Source organism: Anarhichas minor, unplaced genomic scaffold (assembly GCF_050575085.1).
Source record: "Anarhichas minor isolate MPS153535 unplaced genomic scaffold, ASM5057508v1 ptg000007l, whole genome shotgun sequence".
NCBI classification, from domain to species: Eukaryota; Metazoa; Chordata; class Actinopteri; order Perciformes; family Anarhichadidae; genus Anarhichas; species Anarhichas minor.
This window is the reverse complement of record NW_027466453.1, coordinates 12,361,680-12,386,732: the sequence shown is the minus strand read 5'-3', so window position 1 is coordinate 12,386,732 and position 25,053 is coordinate 12,361,680. Positions and strand designations below refer to the sequence as shown.

Below are 25,053 nucleotides of genomic sequence, written 5' to 3'. Positions count from 1 at the left end.
TTATTGTTCAAGACAGGTTCAAATAATGGTGTTTCATTTCACAGAACCATTACAAATTACAAAAAGGCCCAAAAAATAAAGGAATAAATTACCGTCAAAGAGTAGGTATTTTGTAAAAATCGAACTGCTATGATGGAAGGTCTATGAGTCATATTCAGCCATCCCATTTCCCATCAAAATACTATCGGTATTGATGATCATATCCATGCAGGCCACCGGACTACAGGAAAAACACATTTTTGATCCAATCAGCTCAGAGGCTCCTGATTTGGCTCACATAAATGCTTGTATTGCATCAACAGTGTTTCCAAACATCATAATAACATCAACAACAGTCTTGAGATTAAGTTTTAGAGGCTTTCTCAGTTCAAAACTGCATGCAGGGCTTTCAGAGCACTGCATTGGTGTGTTTCTGAGTTAATAGCCTCATGTGGCCTGCTTTCATGTCTCAGATTGGGACAGCAGGCTGCAGCTCCCGCAAACAGGATTACGCTATGAAGACAGCATCCTCGGTAAGAACCCAGAGTCTCAGACAGTGTCTCTCTAAAAAGGATTCAGTAGGCAGCAGGCTACACCTGGAAGTCAGTCCCAAAGTGTCTGATCTGGGCGTCAGTCATAGATAGATAGGTGGTCCTCATACTGGGCGAGTACTGCAAGGGAAATGATTGAAAAAACAAAATTTAGTACATCTGCATTTAAACAACAGCATTTTAAAATCAAATTAGATATTTAAATAGTGTAAACTGATCCAAGTTTGGAGAGTATTTCTTTTTCTGCTCTTTAATTAGGAGGTTGTGGAATCGGGGTGGTACTTTAATGTAGTGAGGGACTTAAAGAGCAGGTGAAGAGCAGACAGAGGGCATGAGTCAGGGGTCACAGAATAAGTTACACTCACATAAAACACTCTGTGGATAAAACAGTACCGGAAGGTCACACAGCTGAGGTGTTGTATGGAGTGTTAAGAGGGTGTTGGGGTTATAGGTTAAAACATTCTGCACAGCAAGCAGCACCACAGAGGTAAGCCCACAGTTTCAAGGAGTGGAATGAAAATGAAATCAAAACAAACCAGGGAAGGAGTTAGACGACGATAAAAACTTACGGTTTTTAAAAGTCTGAGTAAAAAAAATGAAAATAATAAAAAGGGTTAGTTACAAAACACTGGTCAATATTCAGCAGTTAGATAACATTTTGAGAGACAGCTTAAATAACAGCATGAGTAAAATGCATTGAGGAACATGCCAGTACCTGTTAAACATGTGTCTCACAGAGGTACACAAAATTTTCAATCAATGGTCCATCCCACAATTCTCTCCCTTTCTTTCTCTCAAAAGGTGATTTCAAGTCTTTGGTACGCTGTGAATGCAGTTTAAGCACTGACTCAGCCACCCAAACAAAAAAAACCTAACAGGAAAAAAACTTCACCTAAATGAGATTTACGAGCCTAATTTATCATCCAGCTTCAGCTCCGGAGGCACACTGCACGCTTAAAGACTATGAGTTCTACCATTAAAACTAGGTACCTGCACTGTCTTTATTCAGCGCAAAAACCTATGGTTATCTCCTGAGTCTTAGTAAACCATTACTTTATAAGAATAAGAACTGCAATCCAAGGCAATGGTGAAACATGAGCATATGCTCAGAGGTTAGTAGTGAGAGTGTGTCTGCATACAGAGATGGCACTGGGCTAGAAGTGTATGCACTTCAGTAAATGGCCAGCAGAGAGCAGTCCTCCATCACTTGCAAACTCTCCTCACTAACTGTTGACAGTGTGAGGTTTTATACAGTGTGCATGCATTGTTTCGTTCATGGCGTTTTTATGCATGCTTCCTGTTAGTGTTGCGGTCGGTAGTGCCATCATCGTCATCACACTAGGGACACTAGTGCCTCATAGGGCCAACGCACCGAGGGAGGCGGGGATCCTCTCCCTATCAGCGGCACGTTCTCATATCGAGGACTCCCTCCAAACAGCATGGACTGATTCCTGTGGCGGAGAGGGAAAAGAAAAAAGGACAAATGTAAGAGATGAAACACGCAAATACTAATATACTATCATCATCTGTTGATCTTACATGTATTCAGGAGGTGGCATGACATTGGAGGCAGATTGCGGAGGTGGATGAAGGCTGGCCTGGCTACTGAGGCTGCTGGTATAACTACAAAAACTGTGGATGTTGGACCTTCTGGGGTTGTAGGACAGCCGCCGTGCCTCGGGGTTGAATGGGTCTTCCTCATCTATGTCGTCATGCTCTTTGTCTCTGGATGAAAGTGGTACACCGACACACAGAGCGAGAGAGAGAAACAGAGAGAGTGCAGGCGTTAACAATTTGTGCATTGTCGGGCAGTACGTAATGGGATAAGGGGGTCGCTTGGTTCTGACCTGCTGCCCATTAGTGTCCACACTCTGAAAATTGCGCACAGCATGGCAGAGAGTGCGCAGGCAGCCAGCAGAGAAAACAAGGAGAGGTAGAGGAGCCCTTCCACCCCATCATAGCACACACCCATTAGGGCATCCAGGTAGTCCTAGAAGAATGGACACATATAGTACAGTCAATTATTGTCAGTGTCCAGTAAAAATATTACCTTTCAAAGAGAACTTAGGTGTATTAGGTTAGTTTAACTATTCTCCTAAACCCACAGACATCAATCCATAAACGTAAAAGAGTTGTATGGACAAACATAACATGGGCAGACTGATGGACTACAAAAAACATGTTGTTTATGCCACTACATTTAATTGACTTCCATTCTAGTCATGCATTTCAAAGGGCAACATTAGATCTCTATTCTAAGCGTGAATTCTCTGTCTTACTGTAGCCTGTCACGGACGATATGTCAGAAATGGACGGACCACTTCATACACACAAACACAATGCAGTGTATTGAGACACTCATGTTACTCTGATGACATGCAGGTAACAAATGCATTCTTTGTTTGTGTTGACTAACCAGCTCTGAGAACAGTGTCGACTTTGTTTGCATCTCTGTGTGTGTTGTCACTGTTATTCAGCATTATTAAGTCTTTTAGAGTAACCTCACATTTATCGTAAATAGCACATGTTACAGGCGTGCATGTTGACCTCCGCGTTCACTAAACCACCACCACACTGACGCAGTGAATACAGATGTGACAATAAAGCACATCCACCCTCCACCTTACCTTGATATGCTTTTGTTAAAAAATGACTCACCTACAACACACGCAGAATACAATAGTCATAGGATCTAAAAGCCATAAAAGACATCTGATGCTGCGATCACAGCAGCGAGAAGCACTGAGATATCTTATTCCCTTTCCAGATAAAACTCTTGACATTCTGAAACTTGCCAAACGTAAACTTTAAAGTGAGAAAAACCGGGGTTGGTGGATGGAGCCACTTTAGCAGAGACAGAGTGTAACGCCACTTGCAATGGTGTATAAAAACAGGTCGGTCTATGAGAAGTACATAGAGGTATGGTTAAACATCAGTCAAGTTGGTCCTCCGAGTGGCTCCGAGCTATGCTAGGAAGCAGCCCTATTAAAAAGTGTCCTGGTAGGAATCTGACCTTACCTTATGTAGCCCGCGGCAATCGAGCAAGGCTGTTAGCTGGTGTAGACTGAACTCGGTAGAGTTCAGCAGTCGCTGGATCCCCAAAAGGTCTCTCTGTATAAAAAGGTAGACAGGAGAGAATGATACACATTTTCCAATGGTCTGTAAAAGACCGTCAGCCAGCCACTTACCTCAGCAGTGGGAAAGACGGGCACAGAGAGCTGCAGCAAGCCCTGGATCTGGATCTGCATGGTGGTCAGGGAATGCTGGCAGGTTGTCAGAGACTGCAAAAAACATAATCGCCCACCAACATCACATGCACAGACATCCACACAGCAAACAAAGAGAGGATCGTATTAAGTAAAGCATTGTTTGGATGCAGCATGTCAACAAGCAATTTGGTGTTAAAAGAGGCTTTCTAATGCGCTTAGGACACGTTTCTTTCCAGACAGATAGGCCCAGATTAGCCACCAACCGTCTCGCCCACTGTCCCCTCCTCCCATTCCCCCCAACCCAATCTCACGCACAAACAAAAGAGCAATATTTATATCAACTAGGCCATCAGAGGAAAAGATTATCTTTCCCCACTTAACAGGCATTATTTTAATCCCTATGGATACTGTGATGATAACAAAGCATGCAGGTTTTAAACACATATTGGTCATGGATTTATCCTTCACAAATTCCCTCAATGCATGCCTTACACTAACAGCACTGCTCATGGAAAAAAATCCTAACTAACTATCTTAACTGTAGATATATTAATAAGGAGTAATATGATCACACTATCTTAAATTGCATGGTGCCGTGCAAGTTGTTGTGGTGGGAAGGTGGAGCGTTACTCCTTGTAATTTGTGAGTCGGCATCACTTTCTCACTCTGTGCTCCACGACTTTACACTGGGTGCAGAGATAGATTAAGTGATCATGGAGGCTGACGTCATCGTCCTGTTCATGAATTTGAAAACCTCATCTGGTACACCTGGTCATACACAGTAAGATAACCGTAACCTTCAGCCCCATGCCTCTTACAAAACTTTGTTTCACAGCCGTTACAGTTTCAAGACCACATTTGCAATCGACATCTAGTTGTAAATAATTTCTAATTAAAAAAGACAATGGAAGAAAAATTTAGTTTTGTGCTTATAATACAAGGTTATGTTTAAGTCTGCTGGCTTTGAATATATATATATATTGTACATATTTCTAATGCACTTGCAATTGAAGGAGCAATATTTAGCCTCCTAAGAATGTCTGAGTTGTCTAAATCTTTCTTTTCCAAAGTCATGTATGCAAGAAGTGATGGGCTGATGTCTTTAAACATAGAAATAAATCAGGATTCTTAATTCCTTTTCCTCCTTCCTACGAATTTTCCAGTTGCCTCTAAACAGTGGTTGCCTTTATGCATGATATAGAGTAAATTGAATAAATAACTCAGAAATGTTGCTTGTGAGAGTACCCCAAGGCAGAGATTATGCACAGGGTAAAAGATACGGCTAATTTTTTGGAGAACGGCATATGAAAAAGGAATATTCTTTGATCAAAGTTTATCACTTTGGGTAATTTAATTAGTGTTGGGGGCTCATTTTTCAGAGCTTATCCGATTAGGGCCCGATGATGATCTAGCAACTTGGCATCTAACATGGAAAAAAAATATTTTAAAATAGAAAATACATTTTCCAGCGTGTGACTCCGTGTAAGATTCATGCGCAAGCAGACAGCTGAGACTTTGGACATTTTGTCAATACCTTTTGGAAAGGGTTTGGTAGATTCGGGCTGCAGAACAAATAGTAGTGTGCAACATCTGGAGGGTGAGAGAAATAGGGAGACAGGGAGACAGATTAGCATTGTGTCTTAAGATTCAACGACAGAGAGGTGTCTGTGCAATTCTGCTTGTTGAAATGAATCACCTGCACTGAGGAAATCCTTGGTTTGGTTCACAAAAAACTTGTCTGGAGACACACAGAAGTCACTGGTGCCCTGTAGGAAAACAACAACATGCTGTAATCTTGCAAGTATAGAGCAGAAAGAAGTGAAATATGTATTCAAGCTATGAACTAGATCCAATGTATTGCAACTGAGTGAAACTGAGTTTGCACTGGGCAGTTATGGTGAATCTCTCACCCAACACAAACTATTTGTTTTACAATATTTTTATCACCATTTAACTTCGCAGTCTGTGAAATGTTGGTATCGTCACAAATGCACACACACACACACACGTGCTTTAAACAAGCACACAGAAACATGTGTGGTATGTAGGGACTGGCCTCCTGCTGTATTGACCATGTAGAGAGCATTAGTTGCTTTGATGACCATCGGTGAAATCTACTAAATATGTTCATGCTCTGACAAACATCCATGGAGACCATGCTAATGGGCATGCATTAACAATTTAAGGGTCACACAGTCTCTCTGCACTTCTTCCCTAGAACACAAAAAGAGGGCAAAACAAAAATAACTTAATAACTTCTCAAAGACATGCATAATTAACAGTTGGTGGAAAATAACAGGCCGCTCTTCAAATTGATCAAGTTCAAAGGGATCAAGAACTCTGCTGTGATGCCGACTGAAACATCAAAAGCTTCATGTCATTTATTTCTAATATAATTCTTGAGTTCACTGATTTTCATGTCAGCCTCAATCAAAAGTATCGTTCTCCAGCCTCTCGTTGTAAAGCACAGCTCAAAGGACTTTACAAAGCCTATAAAAAAAAAAATTAAAAAAACATGAAATGCAACTAAATAACACGCATGGAAATACATCTCCAATGCAAGACAAAACACATAATAGGCACAAATAACCTTCGATTTACACTTATTTCACCTCGATTTCAGATGACCAACATCTCTAAACTGGACTGGGATCACATGACATTTGTTCTCAGCAAAAACTGTACAGCAACCGTTAGGATGTTGCCCTTCATCACTATCTCATTATACAAGACATTTTGTTTATGCTTCGTCTCATCAAATATGTATACATTTATGAGCATTTTCTAGGCCACCACCATCATCTACCTTGCTTTCAAGACACGCCATGTTTTTGCACCATGCAATGTTTGAGTAATGATGTGCAGGTGCAAAAAGTTTACTTTTTTTGCATACGGTCCTATACTCAAATGATTTGACTGAAAACTGTGTTTATTTGGATAATTACAACTTTTCTGGAAGACACAATAATTCAAGTTTTTGCTTGATTATTTGTGGAGAAACTCAGTTTTACAGATCTATCAATTAAATCAACTAATAGATTAGTCGACAAAATTGTTTGAGTGATAGTGGACCAAGAATTTCTTTGGTCGAGGACAGCCCTACCTGTGACGCAGCAGTCTCACAGTGACAAAGAGATGCTTGCTGGAGAAAAGCTGCGCTCAACTATTTTGGTTTGAATGCGGGTTCATGCTCTACTATAATGGGCTAAACTAAGCCACAGGCACAGTCCGTGATATTGGTAATCGGGTTTTACACCTGCAGAGAAGCTCTGCATTCACAGAGAACCACACGATATGTGTCTATATTTCACGCCTGTGTAGTTAATTCCAGGTTAAAACCGGCTATCAACCCCTCTTCTGCTTCATTCTCGTTTCTTCTTGCCTCACTTAAACAGCTGTCCAGATGTAAATTCCTTGGGGATAATCCACCGACAGAGTAATCTACGGAAGGCGAGGAGATCGAGGAGAAAAGACAGCGGGATTAGAGGAATGCTGGAAGTAAGGGGTTACTCTTTGTTACTCCAGACAGTGCCCCTAATATGAGCTCATTAAACACACTAAGCCCAGATGTACTGAACACATGGCATACCGACAGGAAGAGAGCGCAATCTGTCAGACATAAGGAGGACTAACAGACAAATAAAGCCGAGCACAACAAAAGAAGAGATTTTGAAGAAAACCGCGCTAGTAATTAAAGCTAGAAACAGCTTTGTTTACAACGATAGGGCTAAGGGTTGATAAACCCAAAACGCTAGGGACTTGTAATCAGCTTTACTGCATGACTGACCGTAGAAAAGTGCCCGCTGTAGACTGAACAAACAGATACGGATATGTCCAAGAACACATGCTTATTGACAGTAAAACCACTGGGGAAGCAATGGCAAGCTACCTTCCACCAACACTGTGGGTTAACAAATAACAAACTGGTCGGCAAGAGCAGAATATAAAATGTAACCCGACATGAATAAATAAATGAGAAGCAAGTAAGTTAGGATTTTAAAGAAAGACAGTGTCTTCTCACCACAGCTGTAGCAGTGCCCGCTCCCAGTGAGGCCCAGCTTAGGATCATAGACAGCACTACAAAAGCCATGATCCTGGAGGAAAACAGCAAAAGGGAGAGAACGATTGAGGTGACAGGGAGGCACAGACAATGACAAAGACACATGGGGAGGAGCAGATGAATCAGCTTGTCTTTGTAACAATGATCTTCAGCTCTTTTTCACCTGGTTCATTTGATTTATTCGTTTCAGCGTTTGCTTGGGAATTGTTCTCCCTCTGCCTGAAGACAGAGGCCCAACTCACACTTTGTGCTGGTGCACCGTAGACTAGACGATAGGGCCGTAATTCTATTTATTATGAGGGTGATATAAAGATAAATTATCTCACGACTCCATGCAGAATTTACTCGTTTGCTCGAGACTTCTATAAAACAAGAGAAAAGATCTATTCTATTCAGATATGTTTGATTGGAGCACTTGTTTAATAGAGGTCTCACAACGGCACAACTGAAGATAATACTACTCGAAGTCTGGGCACTTTTGATCCATTTTGTCATTTCTGCTCCACTGGCAGCATCTTAATTGGCTGCTCTTTCTGTCAATCATGGCTGTCAATCACTCTGCGATGTTGCTGTCAATCAAAAGCTGCCACAATATTTGATTTTGTCGACCTCTTGTGCCCCCTTTTTTGTCTGGAAACAGTGATGAGTTCAACAGGGTCTTCACATTGTGGAGGTGGTTTTATGAGAAAAAAAAAAACGAAATTAAAAAAAACTCCCCACTATTAACCCCAATTTCTTTGTGATCACTGGCAGAAACAAGAGAAAGTGATGTACATTTTAGGGAGATAAACCACTAAAAAGAGGAGGAATGGCCTCCTGATGGATGTAAAAAGGTTACAGAGGGCTTCCGTTCTCAACTCACTTCTCGGACCTTCTTGAAAGCACCCATAAAGTAACCTGAGAGCACTTAATAATTAGTTGAGGGAGCGGACTCATCCTGCTTGTGCGATCAATAGGCATTAGTGAGACCCATCAGAGAGAGACGTGAGGAGGGATCCTGGGCATCCTCTGCTAACACCGACACGTAGGCTGCACTAAATTGGGCAAATGGGATGGGAAGTCTGGCTGTGGATATGCTTGTCAGACATCGATGTTGGTTTAAATGAATGGCTGCAATTTACTCAACAAAATGTTCCTATTCCCAATCTTTCCATTTCTTATTTTCTATTGTTTAGAGGAGAAACAACTGTGTTTTTGATCAATTTTGATATAAAACATGAAATTTACATTCAGCAAACTGATCAGTCGGTTTGATTGAGCGTAAAACACCGTAGAGTTGCCTTTAATTGTATGTGGAAATAAAATGCAAGTCACTGAGGAGACGGCTAAGGGCAGTGCTATTATCAGTGCTATTTGAAGATGTAATGCTATCGCTGGTGCCGTTAATGGAGTGACCAATATGGAGCCAGTGAGGCTGACTGGTGCCCTGTCTGCCTGCAGGCTGTGATCCAGGCAGAGGCCAAAGAGAACATTGATCAACTGCAAGAAAAAGCTAAACAAAAAGGCCTCAGAAACAAGATAAAAAGCAAATACCTCCACATACACACTCGGGGGTACCTACATGATGAGCAGCCCTCGAGACTGCTTGGCCATCCCCAAGCACATGGCCAAGCAAATGACCAGATCCAGGATCAGCAGCAGCAGATAGATCAGCCATCTACGGGACAGGAGGCATCAGTATAACAACTCCGATTGATCGCTTTCACTTGCAGACTGCATACTTTATGGACAAGCCTTCGGGAAGTGCTGGCCCAACATATGTTCGGGACTGAAAGTGTGAGATCTGTGTGCTGCACATCAGCATTCTTGTCTCCTAGTTAGAGCCCATCTGTTTCAGGTAATTTCCAGCCTGTTGGCTTAATAATTCAGCACCACAAATCCATAGGCATCAATTTTTCAAGCTCTGAAAATGTCCTGGACTTGAAGTGTGTGTGTGTGTGTGTGTGTGTGTGGGAGGGAGGGGGGTGTGAGAGTGTGTTCTGACCAACCAAACACGTGGGAATGCTCATGACTCATTCTTAACTCCACGAGCCCCGGTAGCGTTATAAATCTTTTAGCAATGACAAAGGAAATTACAGACACTGACGTTCAGGATGGTGAATTCTGAAGATTCCGGCTGAGAAGCATTGTTGTAAATCTGTACACCAAGGTCACCAGAGAATATGATTCTCTCATGCTATGTGAGGAAGTCTGGATGTACACTAATAGACTTTGAAAACAGACTGCTCTCAGAGGAGGGAGCACGGTTGGAGATAAACACTAAAAGAGGCTGCACGTTACTTTATCTGCACAAACACAACTGCGGATCGTTTGTCTGAGCACAGGGACGGGGATGAATACAGAAACAGAATAGGGAAGGGAGGATATAATATTGGAAAACAGAACGGTGTCATTTCTTCCCTTGTTCGACTAACACTGGGTTGGCCATAACATTTTCAGTTCGTCAATAAAGCCCTGCCACAGGCTGTTCATTGCTCAATGGCTGCATGAAATTCAATCAAAGCCCAGGAGATTGGTGTCAGAATGCACAAAGTAGCAACTGTAGTCCAACAGATGATCGGGTGTCATGACAGGATATAACACCACACCATGTGGGGATATGTATGCATGCAATTAATAATGGAAATATGTCAGTGAGAGAACCCTACCAGGGATACAACTGTGCATATTTGTGCTGTGTCATGCCAAAAGTCAGAGACATTTGCTGTAACCAAAGCTGCATTAATGAGAAGCAAAGAAAAAAATATGGCAACTTATGTTAGTTTTATATAAAAAAAAAATCAATTTGACAATTTTGTTGATCAAACAAATAGATTAAACAATTTTTTTTTCTTATTTCATGATTAAAGTAGAAGGCCTGATTAAGACCTTGACAACAGAGCTATGCAGGCTTACACGGCAACCAGCAAGACGGACTCTTGAGGTCATCGACCATGAATCATCCGCTTTCTTAGATCGTTTGGATGGCGATAGACAAGTGAACACCCATTCTCGCTTTGCACTTTTATGGCGACAATATATGTAGTAAAAAAGGATAGAAAGTAGGTCGTAAAAATCTTGGATATATGCAATAATATTAAGCAAAAACACTTAGGCATAAAGTTAAAAAGAAAATGTAGCTGCAGTGGAGGTTGTCTGAGACTGCCTATCTCGTATATAACCAGGGGCTAGGTGACTAACACAACCGTCCATAGACACAGGGAGATGAGCCTCATAACAAGTAAACAAAGCAGCGCACTGTGCTGTTAATCCTCCTGCTCCACACACTTACATAAGTGAGAGCCATGCACATCTTTTTTTACTCTTTTGAGGGCATAGACTTGAATTCATCAGTGTGCACTGTAGAATGCAGATTTCACGCAAGCAATGAAAAGTGGTGACAAATATGATTCAACATGCGTTTTTATCAGTCGAATTTAGGTGAAACGAGGCTGAAGAAGCGATAGCACTTCAGTGTTTAGTTTGTTTCAGAATGACTGCTTCACACTGCAATTTACTTCTACTAAATCTGCAACCTACTGGGACAGGACAGGAGTTATGGGATGAATTTGATTAGATGAAATAAACTTCAGGTCGCTACAGAACTTGCTCGCATACATCCAGATGAGCTCTGTTCCCTGACTAACTTTGCATCTATAATGTAAATCAAACAAATGCTATTGCAGAAGGTACCACACTATACCCTAAAGCTGTCTCCCGTGAGTCACTCATTCCAATTTAGTCCAAAATACTCCTACAGTACTGTAATGAACAGGTTGCAAATGTGAGACTTCACAGCATAACAGCACTATTAAGTTTTATGTGCTGAGGAATAAAACAAGCCACCGAAGCCATAAAATTACACTCACAGTTTGGAGCAGCAGCCTTTGGAGTCACATAAATTACCATCCCTCTCCTAAATTAATGCAGGATATTATATTTATTTGGACTACTTTGCTGTTGATTGAGTTTATTTTTTTTTCTCTCCGTTTATTGAATTTCAGTCTCGGCCTCTCATTAATTCTTCACAGTTCCTGTTTTGAAAAGAAAGTTCCCAAAGAGAAAACCACATGAAAACAATAATTGCAATCAATGTGAGCAGTGGTCTGCGGGGTAAGGAGATCATTTATTGTCTAATAGCCACTCTTCCATGCATAACATTCTGTTGGAACACAAGCATTAGATCTCAAACTGCACACTGGGCAATAAGCTCAATTTCAGCTTTCATTTATTTAGCAATCAAGAGAAAATAGCTTTTTCCGGTCTGCGTTCCAGAGGGAAGATCGATAAAATCCCATCTGCTCCGTCACTCGTCTGGATCACATACTGTATAGTCCCATTCTAAGGGGCACGTTTGCTTCAACCAATAACAGACACAATCAAATAGTGTCAATCTCCCCAGGCTCCACCTACCTGTAATACTCAATGAAGGCTGTTTGGCCAGCGATAGCCTCCAAGTCAACATTGGCTTTGTTTATATCCGGCAGAGTAGTCATCTCACAGATGACGTTGTTGACCATCAGCTGCATGAAGCGAAGAGTTTGGAGGTAGTCGGTCCTTGTGCTAAAGATTTCATCCAGGCGTTCCAGGTGTGTTTTGAGTCCAGTTTCAGCATTAGCCAGAGATCCTGCAACCTGGAAAATAAACCAAAAATCAGAAAATAGAAGAAATGAAAGAAAATAGTAGTAACAGAATAAGAGAGAAGGGGGAGGGGAGGAGGTGAAGCGGAGTCAGGGAGAAAACAGGGTCTAAGGGAAACGGGAACATAAATAAATTCATAAAAAGACATTCATAAAAAGAAGATTGAAAATATAGAGAAAGGGGAAAGAACCAAAGGGAGCACTCCCTTAGGGGGAAGATTAACTTTTCTTCTCAAGCGTGTGTTTTATTCAGGTAAACAATGTTAGAGTGGAATACTGATAACAATACCAGGGAGACTTCTTATCACAGGGGTCTTTGATAGTCAGAATGGAGTGGGAGGAGGCACGGTGGAGTAGAGTAAATACATTTTACTTTCCTGTTTGAACAAAAACAATGTGATGCAGTAAATGCCTGCACTTCCACAGCATCAATGGAGTTAGAAACAGGTCAATTTAAGCCGACAGGTGGGAATTGTTTCTCCGGCGTAGCCACATTTCATGCACAAGAGGTTGACCCACTTACTGTATAAAGATATTCTAAAATAAAGTGCATTAAAGGTACAACACACTCTGCAAATGTGAAGAAAAAGGAAACTTTGCCATCAAGATTTAAAAATATGTGTGTGAAACCTGCTTTCACGTAAAATGATTGGTCTTTAAATACACGGACTAACACTAAGCAATTGAATCTCATTTTATGGCTTTGGGTTTAATATTTGTGAAAACATGATATGTATGTATTTTCTCTTTTTTTTAAAAGGAAAAGTTCAACATTTTGGGAAATATGCTAACTCGCTTTGTTAGCTTCGGACTGCTACTTGTTTCCCCCGTTTCCAGTCTTTGTGTTACGCTAAGCTAATTGGATGTTGGCATGTAGCCTTGTATTTAACAGACAGATATGAGAATGGTGTTGATATTTTCGCTTACTCTCCACCAGAAAGAACAGTTCTGGGAACAGTAAGTATACTGTAAAGGGACCTCTTAAACCCACAAGAATTCAGCAAGAGGACCCTGGTTTAAGAAGGACACACACACACACACACACACAACACCCACACTACAATTACTTAGAAACAGTATATTTAACATTACACTGAGTAGGAGGTTCCACTAATTCTGAGCAGATGTTGCTTTCTATATTCTAATCTGAGGCGGTTTGCAGCAGTCCCTCTTTCTTTATCTATCATCTTTTCTCCATTACACCCATGACTTCCTCACACTCTGAGTAAGGCTGTTCATTCCCACGCTACCAAAACTGACCACGAAGAAGATAAAAACGAATCTCAGTCAGTCTCCCTGACAGTGTAACATTTCAAACACTCTTGATTAAATTCTAGGGAGTCGAGAGGGATAATGATTTGTTAGCAAGAAAGAGTGTCCATGTGGAGATGAGGCGAAGATACAGGCCCATCCTCCACTCCCCAACTCCCAGGGGGGATATGCGATTGCCAGTAAACTGCTCTCACTCCCCACCTCTATGTTCATCATCTCACACAGCTCCTGCCACAATGCCCCGAATCTTATCTGCGAGCCTGTATATGCCTGAGTGCAAGAAATGGGATCCATCAGCTGGCTGCTCTGGGTGATCCACATTTCCCTAATCTGGACCGTCCCGTCTTCTCTTAAAATGGATTAAAGCTCACTTTTACTGAAAGCGGGTCACAAGGAGGCTTCTCCATATTGGACAAGCCTGCTAAATGAAACTCACTGATTTGAGGCTCACAGCAGCAGCAGTCCGAGTGCCAATTCACATGCAACTGAATTGCTTCGACTTAAGTGATGTTCTATATCTGAGATTTACTGTATTAACTGTGACAATACAACTTTATATATATATATATATAAAATAAATAAATACATATATATATATATATACAGTATATACATATACATATATAAATAAATATATAAATAATCACAACGGTTTAAAGTCAAGCTATGTAACACATTGAGAAATAGGACACTGAAGAGGGACATTCAGGGCAACTGATGTATGGTGCAGACATTAGTAATCATTTTGTTCCAAGAATCACAAGACAGCTTTCACTGTCAAAGAGAAAGAGCTATATATAAAAGTGTAACCGGTTGCAAATTGGAAGCGCAGATATAGTGCGATTGCCATGTTGTCTTATTTGTTCCGGACAGCACTGACGAGCTCTTAATATTGCAAGCGGAACACTGGAAATAAAGCTCTAATAAAGGATGCCTGCGAACAATCAAAAGCCCCCTTCAATAGCGAGAGACAGAATGGTCCTCCTGATCAAATCTTTCCCTTTATGACATTATGGCCCTCGCAGTATGTGAGAGTGCATAATGTATGATGGGAAGAGCCTTAACAAGCCATCAGAAGTGCCAAACAGCTCCTAGTGTAAATCACAAACCTCCCAGGAGCCTCATATATATATATATATATATATATATATATATATATATATATATATACATATATATATGTGTGTGTTTGTGGGTGAGTTAGCGTGTATGTGTTGTGACATTTATTAAATTTTAGTTTGAACTTAATTGAAACACAAATGAAGGCCAAGAAAGGATTTGGTAAACCAATAAAGATCAGTGGATAAATGACTTTCTCAATCTCAAGACTAAACACAGACTAAAGCAGCTTTGGCTTTATTGGATGGACAGCCGGCCAGCTCATCAGCTCTGTAAGTGGAATACATTACATCCAGCTATGATCCTGCAAGTGAGAAAGCCTTTGTTTCCCAGGGGAGCATGTATGTTCCTCTTGCTGCCATGGTATACATCATGCTACAGGATCAAATCAATACCAAGAAACTGCAGAGAAGGTCGGTAGCAAGGAAGTGAAATCCTCAGAGCTGAATCCCATTTACTTCCTACAGCACGAAGAAAATGTTGTGGCGCAGACTACACCCCTTTTCCAGGTTATTGGTAATACTGAACTGAATGCAGTCCAATACAACTGAGACTGCTTTAGGGAGGTGTTGATTCAACTTCATGGTCATTTTGGAGGATGTAATTTGGGACGTTGCTGAATTATATTGAATTATACTGAGACATGTTTCTAATAACACATTTATAACAACAATAGAGTGTGGACAGAGCTTCCAAAATGCCACAAAGTTGAATCAACACCTAAAACAGTTTCAACAAAAACTATTTTTTTATTGCAGGGCAATAAACTGGCAACTAAGAGTATATTTTATAATTATCCCTTTTATCCACATCATGACCCAAATTGTTGTATCACACGAATCAACGTGTGAGCTACAAATGGATTAACTCTAAATCTAAAGCAAACACAAAGAGTGTACACAAAGCTGTTTGGGTCGATACATTGAAACACTATGTGTGCATACGAGGCCTTTAAGTTAATGTGTGATGGTGAAATGGACATGCACACACACACACACCCACACACACACAGTATAGATAGTGAGACTGGGAGAGATGGAAAGAGGAGAGGCTTTACATCCATTAATTCACTGCAGATGCAGTTAATCCTCTTCTTCCTCGTTGAGATTATTGCTTCTCGCAGGGCCTTGCTGTGGCTCCCTCGCTCTCCTGCCTCTTCCCTATCCCTCCTCCCCTCTAAGCCTCCCAAATAACTCCCCCGAATGCAGGTCAGCAGTTGTATAGCAAGAATCCCTTATTTACAAATCCTGAGGCAGCACTCACCTCAATTTCTTCCCTGTGACAAAACGCGGATACAGACCCCCCACAGTGAGGTGCTGGCTTTGAGACAGATGTACACCCCATTAGTAGAGGAGGGGTTCTAGTGTCTGCCAGCTGTAAATCACTTTTCGAGTAAGATGGTGCTTTGTGTCATCATAGCTAATCAAAAATGTTAGTAGTTGAAAATAAAAGCCAAAATATACGAAGCGTGGGACAATTCATTCACAGCAAAATGACAGTCCTTATTATTTACTACACTGACACATCTATCATCTAATATGTGTGATACTTGTACGACTGTAGGACTGAAGGGAGCTTGGCACGCGTCTCTCACCAGATTGTTGATGCTACCCAATGTGTGATTGGCGTTGTAGAGCGAGTAGGTCAGCTGGTGCACCCCATCGTTGGTCTCGCTGTTACCATAGAAACCCACTCCCACAGCCGAACTGTGAAAAAAGGAGAGATTCAGATTTAATGAGTAAATAAATAAACATAATTAATGCCCTGTTTGTTGTATCGTGGTACTTCTTGACAACAGACTGCATGAGGTTATTAGACGACAAGTAAGACAAAGAAATGTTGTTCACAACTCCTAAAGGGGGAACACTGATGCTTTAGGGGAGATATGTATCGGGGTAAATGGACTTGTACGGCGCCAAAACAGTCCTACGACCACCCAAAGCACGCTTACACTACATGTCATTCACCCATTCACACCCATTCATACACTGACGACAGGGGCTACCATGGAAGGTGCCACCTGCCAATCAGACTAACTAACACTCGTAAGCCAATCACGCACCATAGGCACAGCTGATTTGGTTGGGTTTGCCCAAAGACACATCGACGTGGACTGGAGGAGCCGGGAATCGAACCACCAATCTTTAGATCAAAGGGCGACCCGCTCTAGACTTTGCATTGTTTTTCTATAATCTTCTTCTTCATTTTGAACCTTTATTGTGCAGTCTTAGTACAAATTGTGTCCCGTGCTACTTCCTTCTCTTATCTATTTTAGTACTTATATGTTTGACCCCTTTCTCTCACACATACATTCTGAGCTAAACATACTGTATCAAACCGTCTATTTTCAGCAGTAGCTTGTTATCCCATTCAGAGCTAAATGTATCAGAGTGGATGATCCCTATTTACCTTCCTGCAGCCTGAGATTTTCAGAGCCTCTGTTATGGGGAAGATGAATGTCCTAACCCCCTGAGTCAGCGTACCCCTATGCTAGCAGTCCACAGTGACATGAGCGATGACACAATTTCATTGTACTTTATTGCGGTGAGGTCACTCCACACAAAGGTCGGAGGTTAGTAACACTTCCAATTGCATTTAGGGGCATTTTCCATAGCTAGAGGGAGCTCATCAATCAAACTTCAGATAACAGGAAGTCAGAGCAGGATTGTTGTTTCTGCGATACCACATGTACAGAAAACTAGTTTACTTTCCCAATGACTCACATACTGATGATTTTTAACACCATCTGTGCTGCAAAACCACACAAATAGTACACAATAGTGAGGTGGACACATGGCCGCGTTAACACCATCATCCTCCGCAGTGAGAAAAAGACAACGAAGGACGTTATTAAAGTGCAAAGAAGGGATGTGGGGTTTAATTTTAGCATTTAATACATCCTGTCAGGATGTGTGTAATATCTCACTATGAGTGCTTATGTGCATAGGTGTGTGTTTATTTGTGTGCCCATTAGCATCCTGTCCCTGTAACCTTGTAAGCATAATGAAAACCACTGCCTGTGTATCATCTATTAAACTAGTATCCTCAGCTTATGATTAGGGCCACTGAGGTCTTTATCTGCACGATCAAGTCGGAGCAAAAAATTATACAATGAAATTAATCCTTCGAAGCATAAATGCATGTTTGTGGTTTTAAAAAATTGCATAATTCAGCTGGTTAAAGACCGCTTGCTTTAAGCTTTGCAATACATTTTTTGTTTCAGTTGATCTGCGGCAAGCTGAACAATGAGCTCTTCATTAACCCTGTGGCCAACCTAGTGACATGTCAGCGACAAGAAAGACCCACTAACGACACAGGACATCGTGTGTTTCGCCTCCAGGGAAGCATTAGTATTTTTTTGTGGCTTTGAAAAAAAGGCTGTCTGCAGCAGCTAAAGGAAAGCAACACAATAAGCAATAGCACTAGAGCTTACGTGCACTCCAGGATATTTAGTGCCTTTGTTCCTGCAAGGATGGATCACTTCGCAGACTGTGTGATGACTGGACAATTGCATCTTAGTATTCAAAACATGTTGTGAGCAGCACAAGGGGCCAGCTGGATGAACAAGTAATAACAGATAAATGCCTTGATTCTGTGGAGACCAGTGTATTGCTGCTATAATAATAAATTGCATCGGGGGTTAACAGAATCCGACACAGGCTGGAAGGATTTTTAGAATATTAGATTTGTTTGTTATTGTTAACCTTAATTTACCCTCATTCATTCTCCTCGGGTCAGAAATAGAGGTGCAGCGGCTCTTAGATCCCTTTTTCCATTTTCTGCGGGGCGACTGAGATGTAATTCTGTTTGAGTGTCACGCTCACTTAAAAGCTGGAAAAAGTCAACGGCATGAACAATTAGATCTTTCTTAAATGCCGTGACAGCATAATGAGAGAACAAACAAATGTGCAGTTGAGTGCCGTATCATATATGAGAATTTCTGTTTTATATACATCTCTTTGTGTTGGTGCACAAGTCTACTTTGATCCAATCCAGCAACAAACAAAAAAAGCCATCAAAACTGTGTAACAAGCACATTTTCAATTGTGCTGCAACGGCTCGACACTACCAGCAATAACGTCAGTCAATAGCTATTCAACATTAAAAACATGTCAAAGGGAACAACTTCACAATCTCAAGCCAAAGATAAAATGCTGGTATCAGCAAGTAAGCGTAGAGGGAGCAGGCAATACTTACAAAAACCTAACCTGTAATATGAAGACTGTTTATTATAGCTAGATTATCTAATTGGATGCTGCATCCGTCAATTATAAAATACATAATTTGTCGACATGAATATACTAAAGTCCCTTGTTTCTACAGAGAGCAATGAGAGCTCTGAGCAGAGACCAGAGCCTCTTTGCTAAACAGCATCACGCTCAATCACTTAACAACACAAAAGGCCTTGTGTGCTGCAGCAGCTCGGTATCTACACAGAAAGTTAACAAAGTTAAAGCCCAACACTGAGATAAATGTCACAAGTTTGAGCGGATCTGTACGCAAATTCAGTCAAGTCTTTTTTGGTGACTCATTAGGGAGACTGTCATCTGGTGACTCTGGTGTCACCAGACTGTCATCTGGTGACAGGAGTATAATATCATAAGTTAAAGTACAATTATGAGCTCTGGGAGATGTTTTGGAAGATATCCCTGCCTAGATACCTGTGACCATATCATATGTTGTTGAGACAGCATGTCAAATGTAAACAGTGGACAAAGCACACAACAACATTGTAACAGACCAGGCCAATTCTAAAAGCTGCAGCATTACGGTTTGGTAGAGCAATTAAATGGACGAAGCTAAGCAATCGGCGGTCAAAGATTTGGCGGGCATGGTCAGCTGAACAGTCAGCTGAGAGACTTAGCAGTCTGATCAGCCGTCAGCTGATCAGGGGCCCTGCTGATGATGCTGACGCCTGCCAGAAATACCCTTATTTGTATTCTTTAGAAAGAAATGGTTGAACCTTCGGTTACGAGCAGGTAGTGGAGACAACTTTTGTATGGGATAAAATAGAGTCAAATCATTTTTTGGATTATTGATTGATTATCTGAATATCTGGATGACATTGTTGCAGTGTTCTTCCACAGCAGATGAGAGGCTTAATCCAAAGCGTAATGCTCATATGTCATCAAATGTGTGAAACACGATGGCATTGGTTTACCATTTAAGCCTTCAGACTCACCATATGATGAGACCCGTGATGACAGCGGACCAGGTGAGACAGCAGGTATCCGGCCTTTTGGTGTCTTCATCTATGTCTCTGCGGCAGCAACACATGCAGACCAGGCACACCGCCACAACCAGCAGGCTCAGACACAGACCCACTGCACCAACACATGCTAGAAATATCAGAGACTGGGGCAGGAAAGTGGAGAGAGAGAAAAGAGGCAACACATTTCATCAGTTCAAGTCAAGGCTAAGAACTTTTCAGCAGATTATACCCACAAATATCGCTAAAGAGGCCGACAGCTGGGCTTGAGATGTCAGGCTGCGTGACCCCGCCACCCGGAAAGGTTGACAGCCTGAGTGAAAACAACCCACCACTATCGGACAACACTCATGCGTAAAGATATTGTTGAGGTTAGCGTGTAGCTACCTCATCCCAATGATCATCATCATCATCATCATCATCATCACTGCTCACTGCAGCAAAAAGGGGGACAGAAACATAGACGTCTGAGGTTTTTGGGGGCGAAAAAAGCCAACAGAGAATGTTGACTTTTCTGCCACAGCAGACCTTGGACTGTGGCTCAGAGGGAAACAGAAATGATCCAGGGCTGTGGGAGGGGGGGAATCATGTGACACAATGGCTTTCATTCGGTCTTGTGATTTCTGAGTGGATAAAATAGTCAAAGCCTGAAGGATGGAGAGAAACACTCTATAGAGAAGCTGGGAATGCTGTATTAAATAGTGTGTATGTACATGAAACACAGACTATTTCATTATAAATCCCCATGGTCCTTGGGTTTTTTTAATTCTCTGCAAAGCTCAGTACATAGAGTTTACAGAAATACAGAATTGGCAGCACGCTCCAAGGCAGACAAAAATATGGCATTGTTTATTTGCATCAGATCATATTTGGGGGAAAATCTCTTGCTTGAAACTAAAGAGATTATGATCCTGTTTTTTTCTTCTTACAAACAAGTCATATGACCATTTAGTCATAGTTCTCAGTAGCTTATTTCCCAATGCATATGCTTTTAAATGCAGCAGAAAGACCAATTGATACGTTTGTCTTTACAGCAGCCAACCATTTAAAAAGTGTCTACACTGCTGCACAAACATTGATAATGGAAACAAAAAGTCCCAACTGGGGCTCCCGTGGCGTTTATCATCACTGAGGAGCATTTCATTTAGTGGACTCAAATTCAAAACATGGAGCTCTATGTTAGTTTAAAGACAAGAGAACAGCATGACATTGGTTTTACTTGCAAATACTTTGCACCCTGGTTTGAGTGCCCGCAAGTTCATAAAGTCTGGGTCTGGCTGACTTAGCAGAGCTGTTCCTTGAGTACGATGTCTGTGACTAATTATTGCATTTAGATGACATTGACACTGTGGCTGAATTTAAATTACATTATTTTGCATATTCTTTGCATAGTCCTTCATTATTCAAACTCTGTTTCAAGCTGAGCCTTATTTTGCCCTTAGATTCACAAAAGAAACGTGCTCAGGATGAGTGAACAAGCATACAGTAATAAATACTGTATTGCTGGGGTGTGTGGGTGAACATTGCTTTGCAAACCAAGATAAATGGTGGCCTTGAAAAAATACCAATCATGCCCACTTGAATATTTTCAATGTGACTGCACAGGAAAAAAATACAGTTGAGCCAGCAGTGGCGTAAGATTGATTGTGTCTTAAACCTTAATCCAATAATTTACTAATCATCGATTTTTGAGGACACCTTTGATGAGTCAAGAGTCGCAGTGGTGTGGAATCTACAGTGGTTTCAACCCTGGTTAGATTTTCTGTCACTATAACTCCGTTTCAGGCCCTTCATTCTGCTAGTTCCACTCTCTTCTCTAATTTTCCACTCCATTGTTTTGTAATTAGACAGGCAGGCACTTCAATTTCCACAGGCTGCAATGCCATAACAAGGGAAAGGATGCATGAGAAGGAGGAGGAAAGAGAGACAGGAAACAACTACAGTGTGTCTATGGTAATTGACCGGTCATTGATCTTTTATCTTCCCAAAAGGATGTTTGTATAAAGTAGGTTTAAGTATGTACGCCTGTCTAATTTATTTAAACAGCAAACAACAAGCACTAGGAAATGTTTCTGTGGCTGCTCTACGCTTCCTACTTTCCTCAAAAGACAACAGATGAACATGTCAAATGAAGAACATGAATTATTCTCAGGCTCGAGGGGCTGTGTGGGCCTTATGGACGACCAACGGTGTTCGTGACGCCACTGTGGCTATCTTCACTCCTCGCTGACTAGTGCTCAGCTGTGCCAGTGTGACACTGCTGGGATTCAATGAGCCACATGGACCTTGATACATGAAGAGAGAGGCACATTAAAGGAAACGAGCCAGAGCTCAGAGATCCTTGGTGACGGCTTCTTTGTAAATGAATCGGGGCAAAAAGGAGCAAGCAGTGCCACATGGAAGTGCCCTTACACACAGACACACACCAACACTTATAAACTCATTTATATTTCGTGGGGGGGGGGGGGGGGGGGACTGTTGTAATTTTGTAATATAACCCAGACAGTGCTGTCATGAGGCGTTCCAAGTTGAAAATGAAATCTGTATGCAATGTTATCATTCAGTAAACCAACATTTCCACCATTTTTCAAAGTTAGATTTGGAAACAGCTTTTTCTGTCAACCAACAAATAAACACAAAGATTTGATTTTGTTGGAATAAATCAAAGAATGCAGTGTTGATCGTTTGTCTCGTACGAACTTCATTAGTGATTTTTTATTAAATTTACGCCCGTCAAACTATACGCTGTTGTGATATCATGTGACTCATTTGTACTGTACACTGTGTGAGAATAAATCCAAGCTCTTTGTAGACAAATAACAAATCCAAGTCTTCTATGGCAAGAGTCAAACAGACAAGAAGCGAAGAAGATTAAGTCCAAAACATGAAGGCACAATATATAACAGCGATAATGAAGTGATTGACTGCAGATGGAAAACTATGGCAACAACTGAGCATGAAAAACCCATAATGTTTTTCACCATCCCACAGCCCATTTTATCTATAATGACTCTGGTCCTGAAGCCCACGGTCAGTCCCCATTACTAAACATGATAGTTTGGGACATTCACATGGCCTCAAATTGCCATAAATGTACTCTGGGGAAATTGAAATACTTAATTTGAAAAAAGAATAATCTTTACACTCTGAAAAATATGCCTCATACAATCCAATTTCTCTTGAAATAAAATCATGGAAAGGATTGGGGGAAAGAGCAGAACACAACCATCTCCTACAAGGAGTAGGTTGTTTGATGTTGTTTACCTTTTTAACTTAGCTAAAGATACTACCAAGACTGTATACAAAAGTACACAACACACAATATGCATGTTAAAGCTGAGTGTTCACGAGTAATACAGACTATAACGAAGGGTTAGTAGTGTCCCTCTAAGCAGAGTGTGCAAACTTGCAGAAATATAGATACATGTTGTTTATTACCTGAAATAGTACACAGTCCAGTTAATACAGGTCATGTGTCATCATGTGAGAACTACAGTACAGAATGGGCTCTTACTTCCTGACATTGAGGGCAACACTTTGAGGGCGCTACACTGATGCATCACAGAGACAGAAGAGAGGAAAAGACAGCGCGTTTATCACTCAACACAGCAGTTTGTCTAAAACAACTTTTTGTTTGAATCTGAATCTAAATATGTTGTTTACCACCGTCAGTGGTCCGCAGGAGCTCTGATTGTTCTGATGCGATTCTTTTGAAACTACGTGCGCTTTTACGCGCAAGTACATTTACTAACCTGCTGATAGCTCGCCTCCTCCGGCTTGAAAGTGTTGTCGACCGTCTGGAAAAATAAATTGAAGTGGGGGAAATTGTGCAGCCAGTATGTCCACCACGGAGCAACGTAATCGAGTCTTGCAGTGGCCATTCCTGCTTGAAAAGTCAGTCCACCGAACCACTGACAGCGCGCTTTCTTTCGAGATATTGACAATCAAATAATTCCCAGGTTTTGTGAAAAATAAAAAAATAAATTAAATCAACGCGACTTTAGTAGAGGTTAGAATCACCACAGAACATTATTGGGTAAGTTCTTTTTTTGCCATGACACCTTTAGAACCGGACAGATTGTCACTACTTCTCACTCCGGTTCCCATAGTTCTGTGTGAACTGTTAAGTTGCGCAACTACTAAAACATCATACAGCTTCAGTGCGGGCCAAGCGTTTGTATCCAAGACACGGGATCGAGTGACGGTATGAACCTGCCTCCTACAGAGAAGGCGTGACAAACACGTTTCAGTCAAGTGGGCCAGGCCACGGCATACTTTAAATGATGAAAAGTAAACTGAAAACATGTTCAAACACCGAATAGACGAGCTGCGTTTGGATGTCAATGGCCTGTGCCAACTTCTCCCCATTGAAAATCAAAATACTGACTACACGATCAAATTGAGTCACATAAAAAAAAGAAGCTCTGCACTCTGGCCTCGACGTGCAGCAGCATTTGGCGCAAGAGGCAGGGGTGCTAAGTGCACTATTAATGACTTCTGCTGTTAATGTCTGACCTCTTGTGGACAATGAGGCGCACTGAGGTGAACAGTAATGATCATCATGGTAATGTGATGCTGCAGACATTAGTGCAGTATGTTGGCTTCTATGCTTTTATTTACAGTGTGGTGCTTTTCTTTTCCAAAGTAGAATTTACACCTGTATCAGATTCACCACATTAACTGTATTAAACGTGCAAGATCCTATTTTGGTGTCGTGTGCAGAAACACATTTAAACTTAGTTAAACTTAAACGTAGTTACAACAAATGCCAGCACGTATTGCACTTATAAAGAAACTTGTTTTTTTGGTGCTAAGGCTTGATGTGGTACGGTATGACCCGGCTAAATGGCTAAAGCACAGAAGTAAATGATTATTATAATTGATTATTATGTGAATTCATACAGCAAGGCATACAGATGGTTACAGCTAGAGAATAACAGTGCTGTATAGTGAGAGAGAGTGGCACTGGGTAGGATGGAAAACATGGAAATTACATTGAAGTAGGGTCGTATGGACCTTAACTGGCGCTGGATAC

General features: G+C 41.3%; 1 protein-coding gene across 1 annotated transcript; it reads right to left on the bottom strand.

The window, feature by feature from the left end:
• Positions 1-423: 423 nt before the first annotated feature.
• LOC142937361 (protein tweety homolog 2-like) lies at positions 424-24,134 on the bottom strand. The gene is made up of 14 exons (XM_076080237.1): positions 23,771-24,134; positions 19,992-20,164; positions 16,404-16,515; positions 12,192-12,412; positions 9,361-9,456; positions 7,761-7,833; positions 5,436-5,505; positions 5,274-5,329; positions 3,719-3,811; positions 3,549-3,641; positions 2,378-2,520; positions 2,070-2,255; positions 1,903-1,981; positions 424-650 (listed from the first exon to the last, which is right to left on the bottom strand). Exons 1-14 carry the CDS (start codon positions 23,897-23,899, stop codon positions 570-572), a joined length of 1,605 nt encoding a protein of 534 aa, XP_075936352.1. The 5' UTR covers positions 23,900-24,134; the 3' UTR covers positions 424-569.
• Between the last annotated feature and the right edge of the window lie 919 nt (positions 24,135-25,053).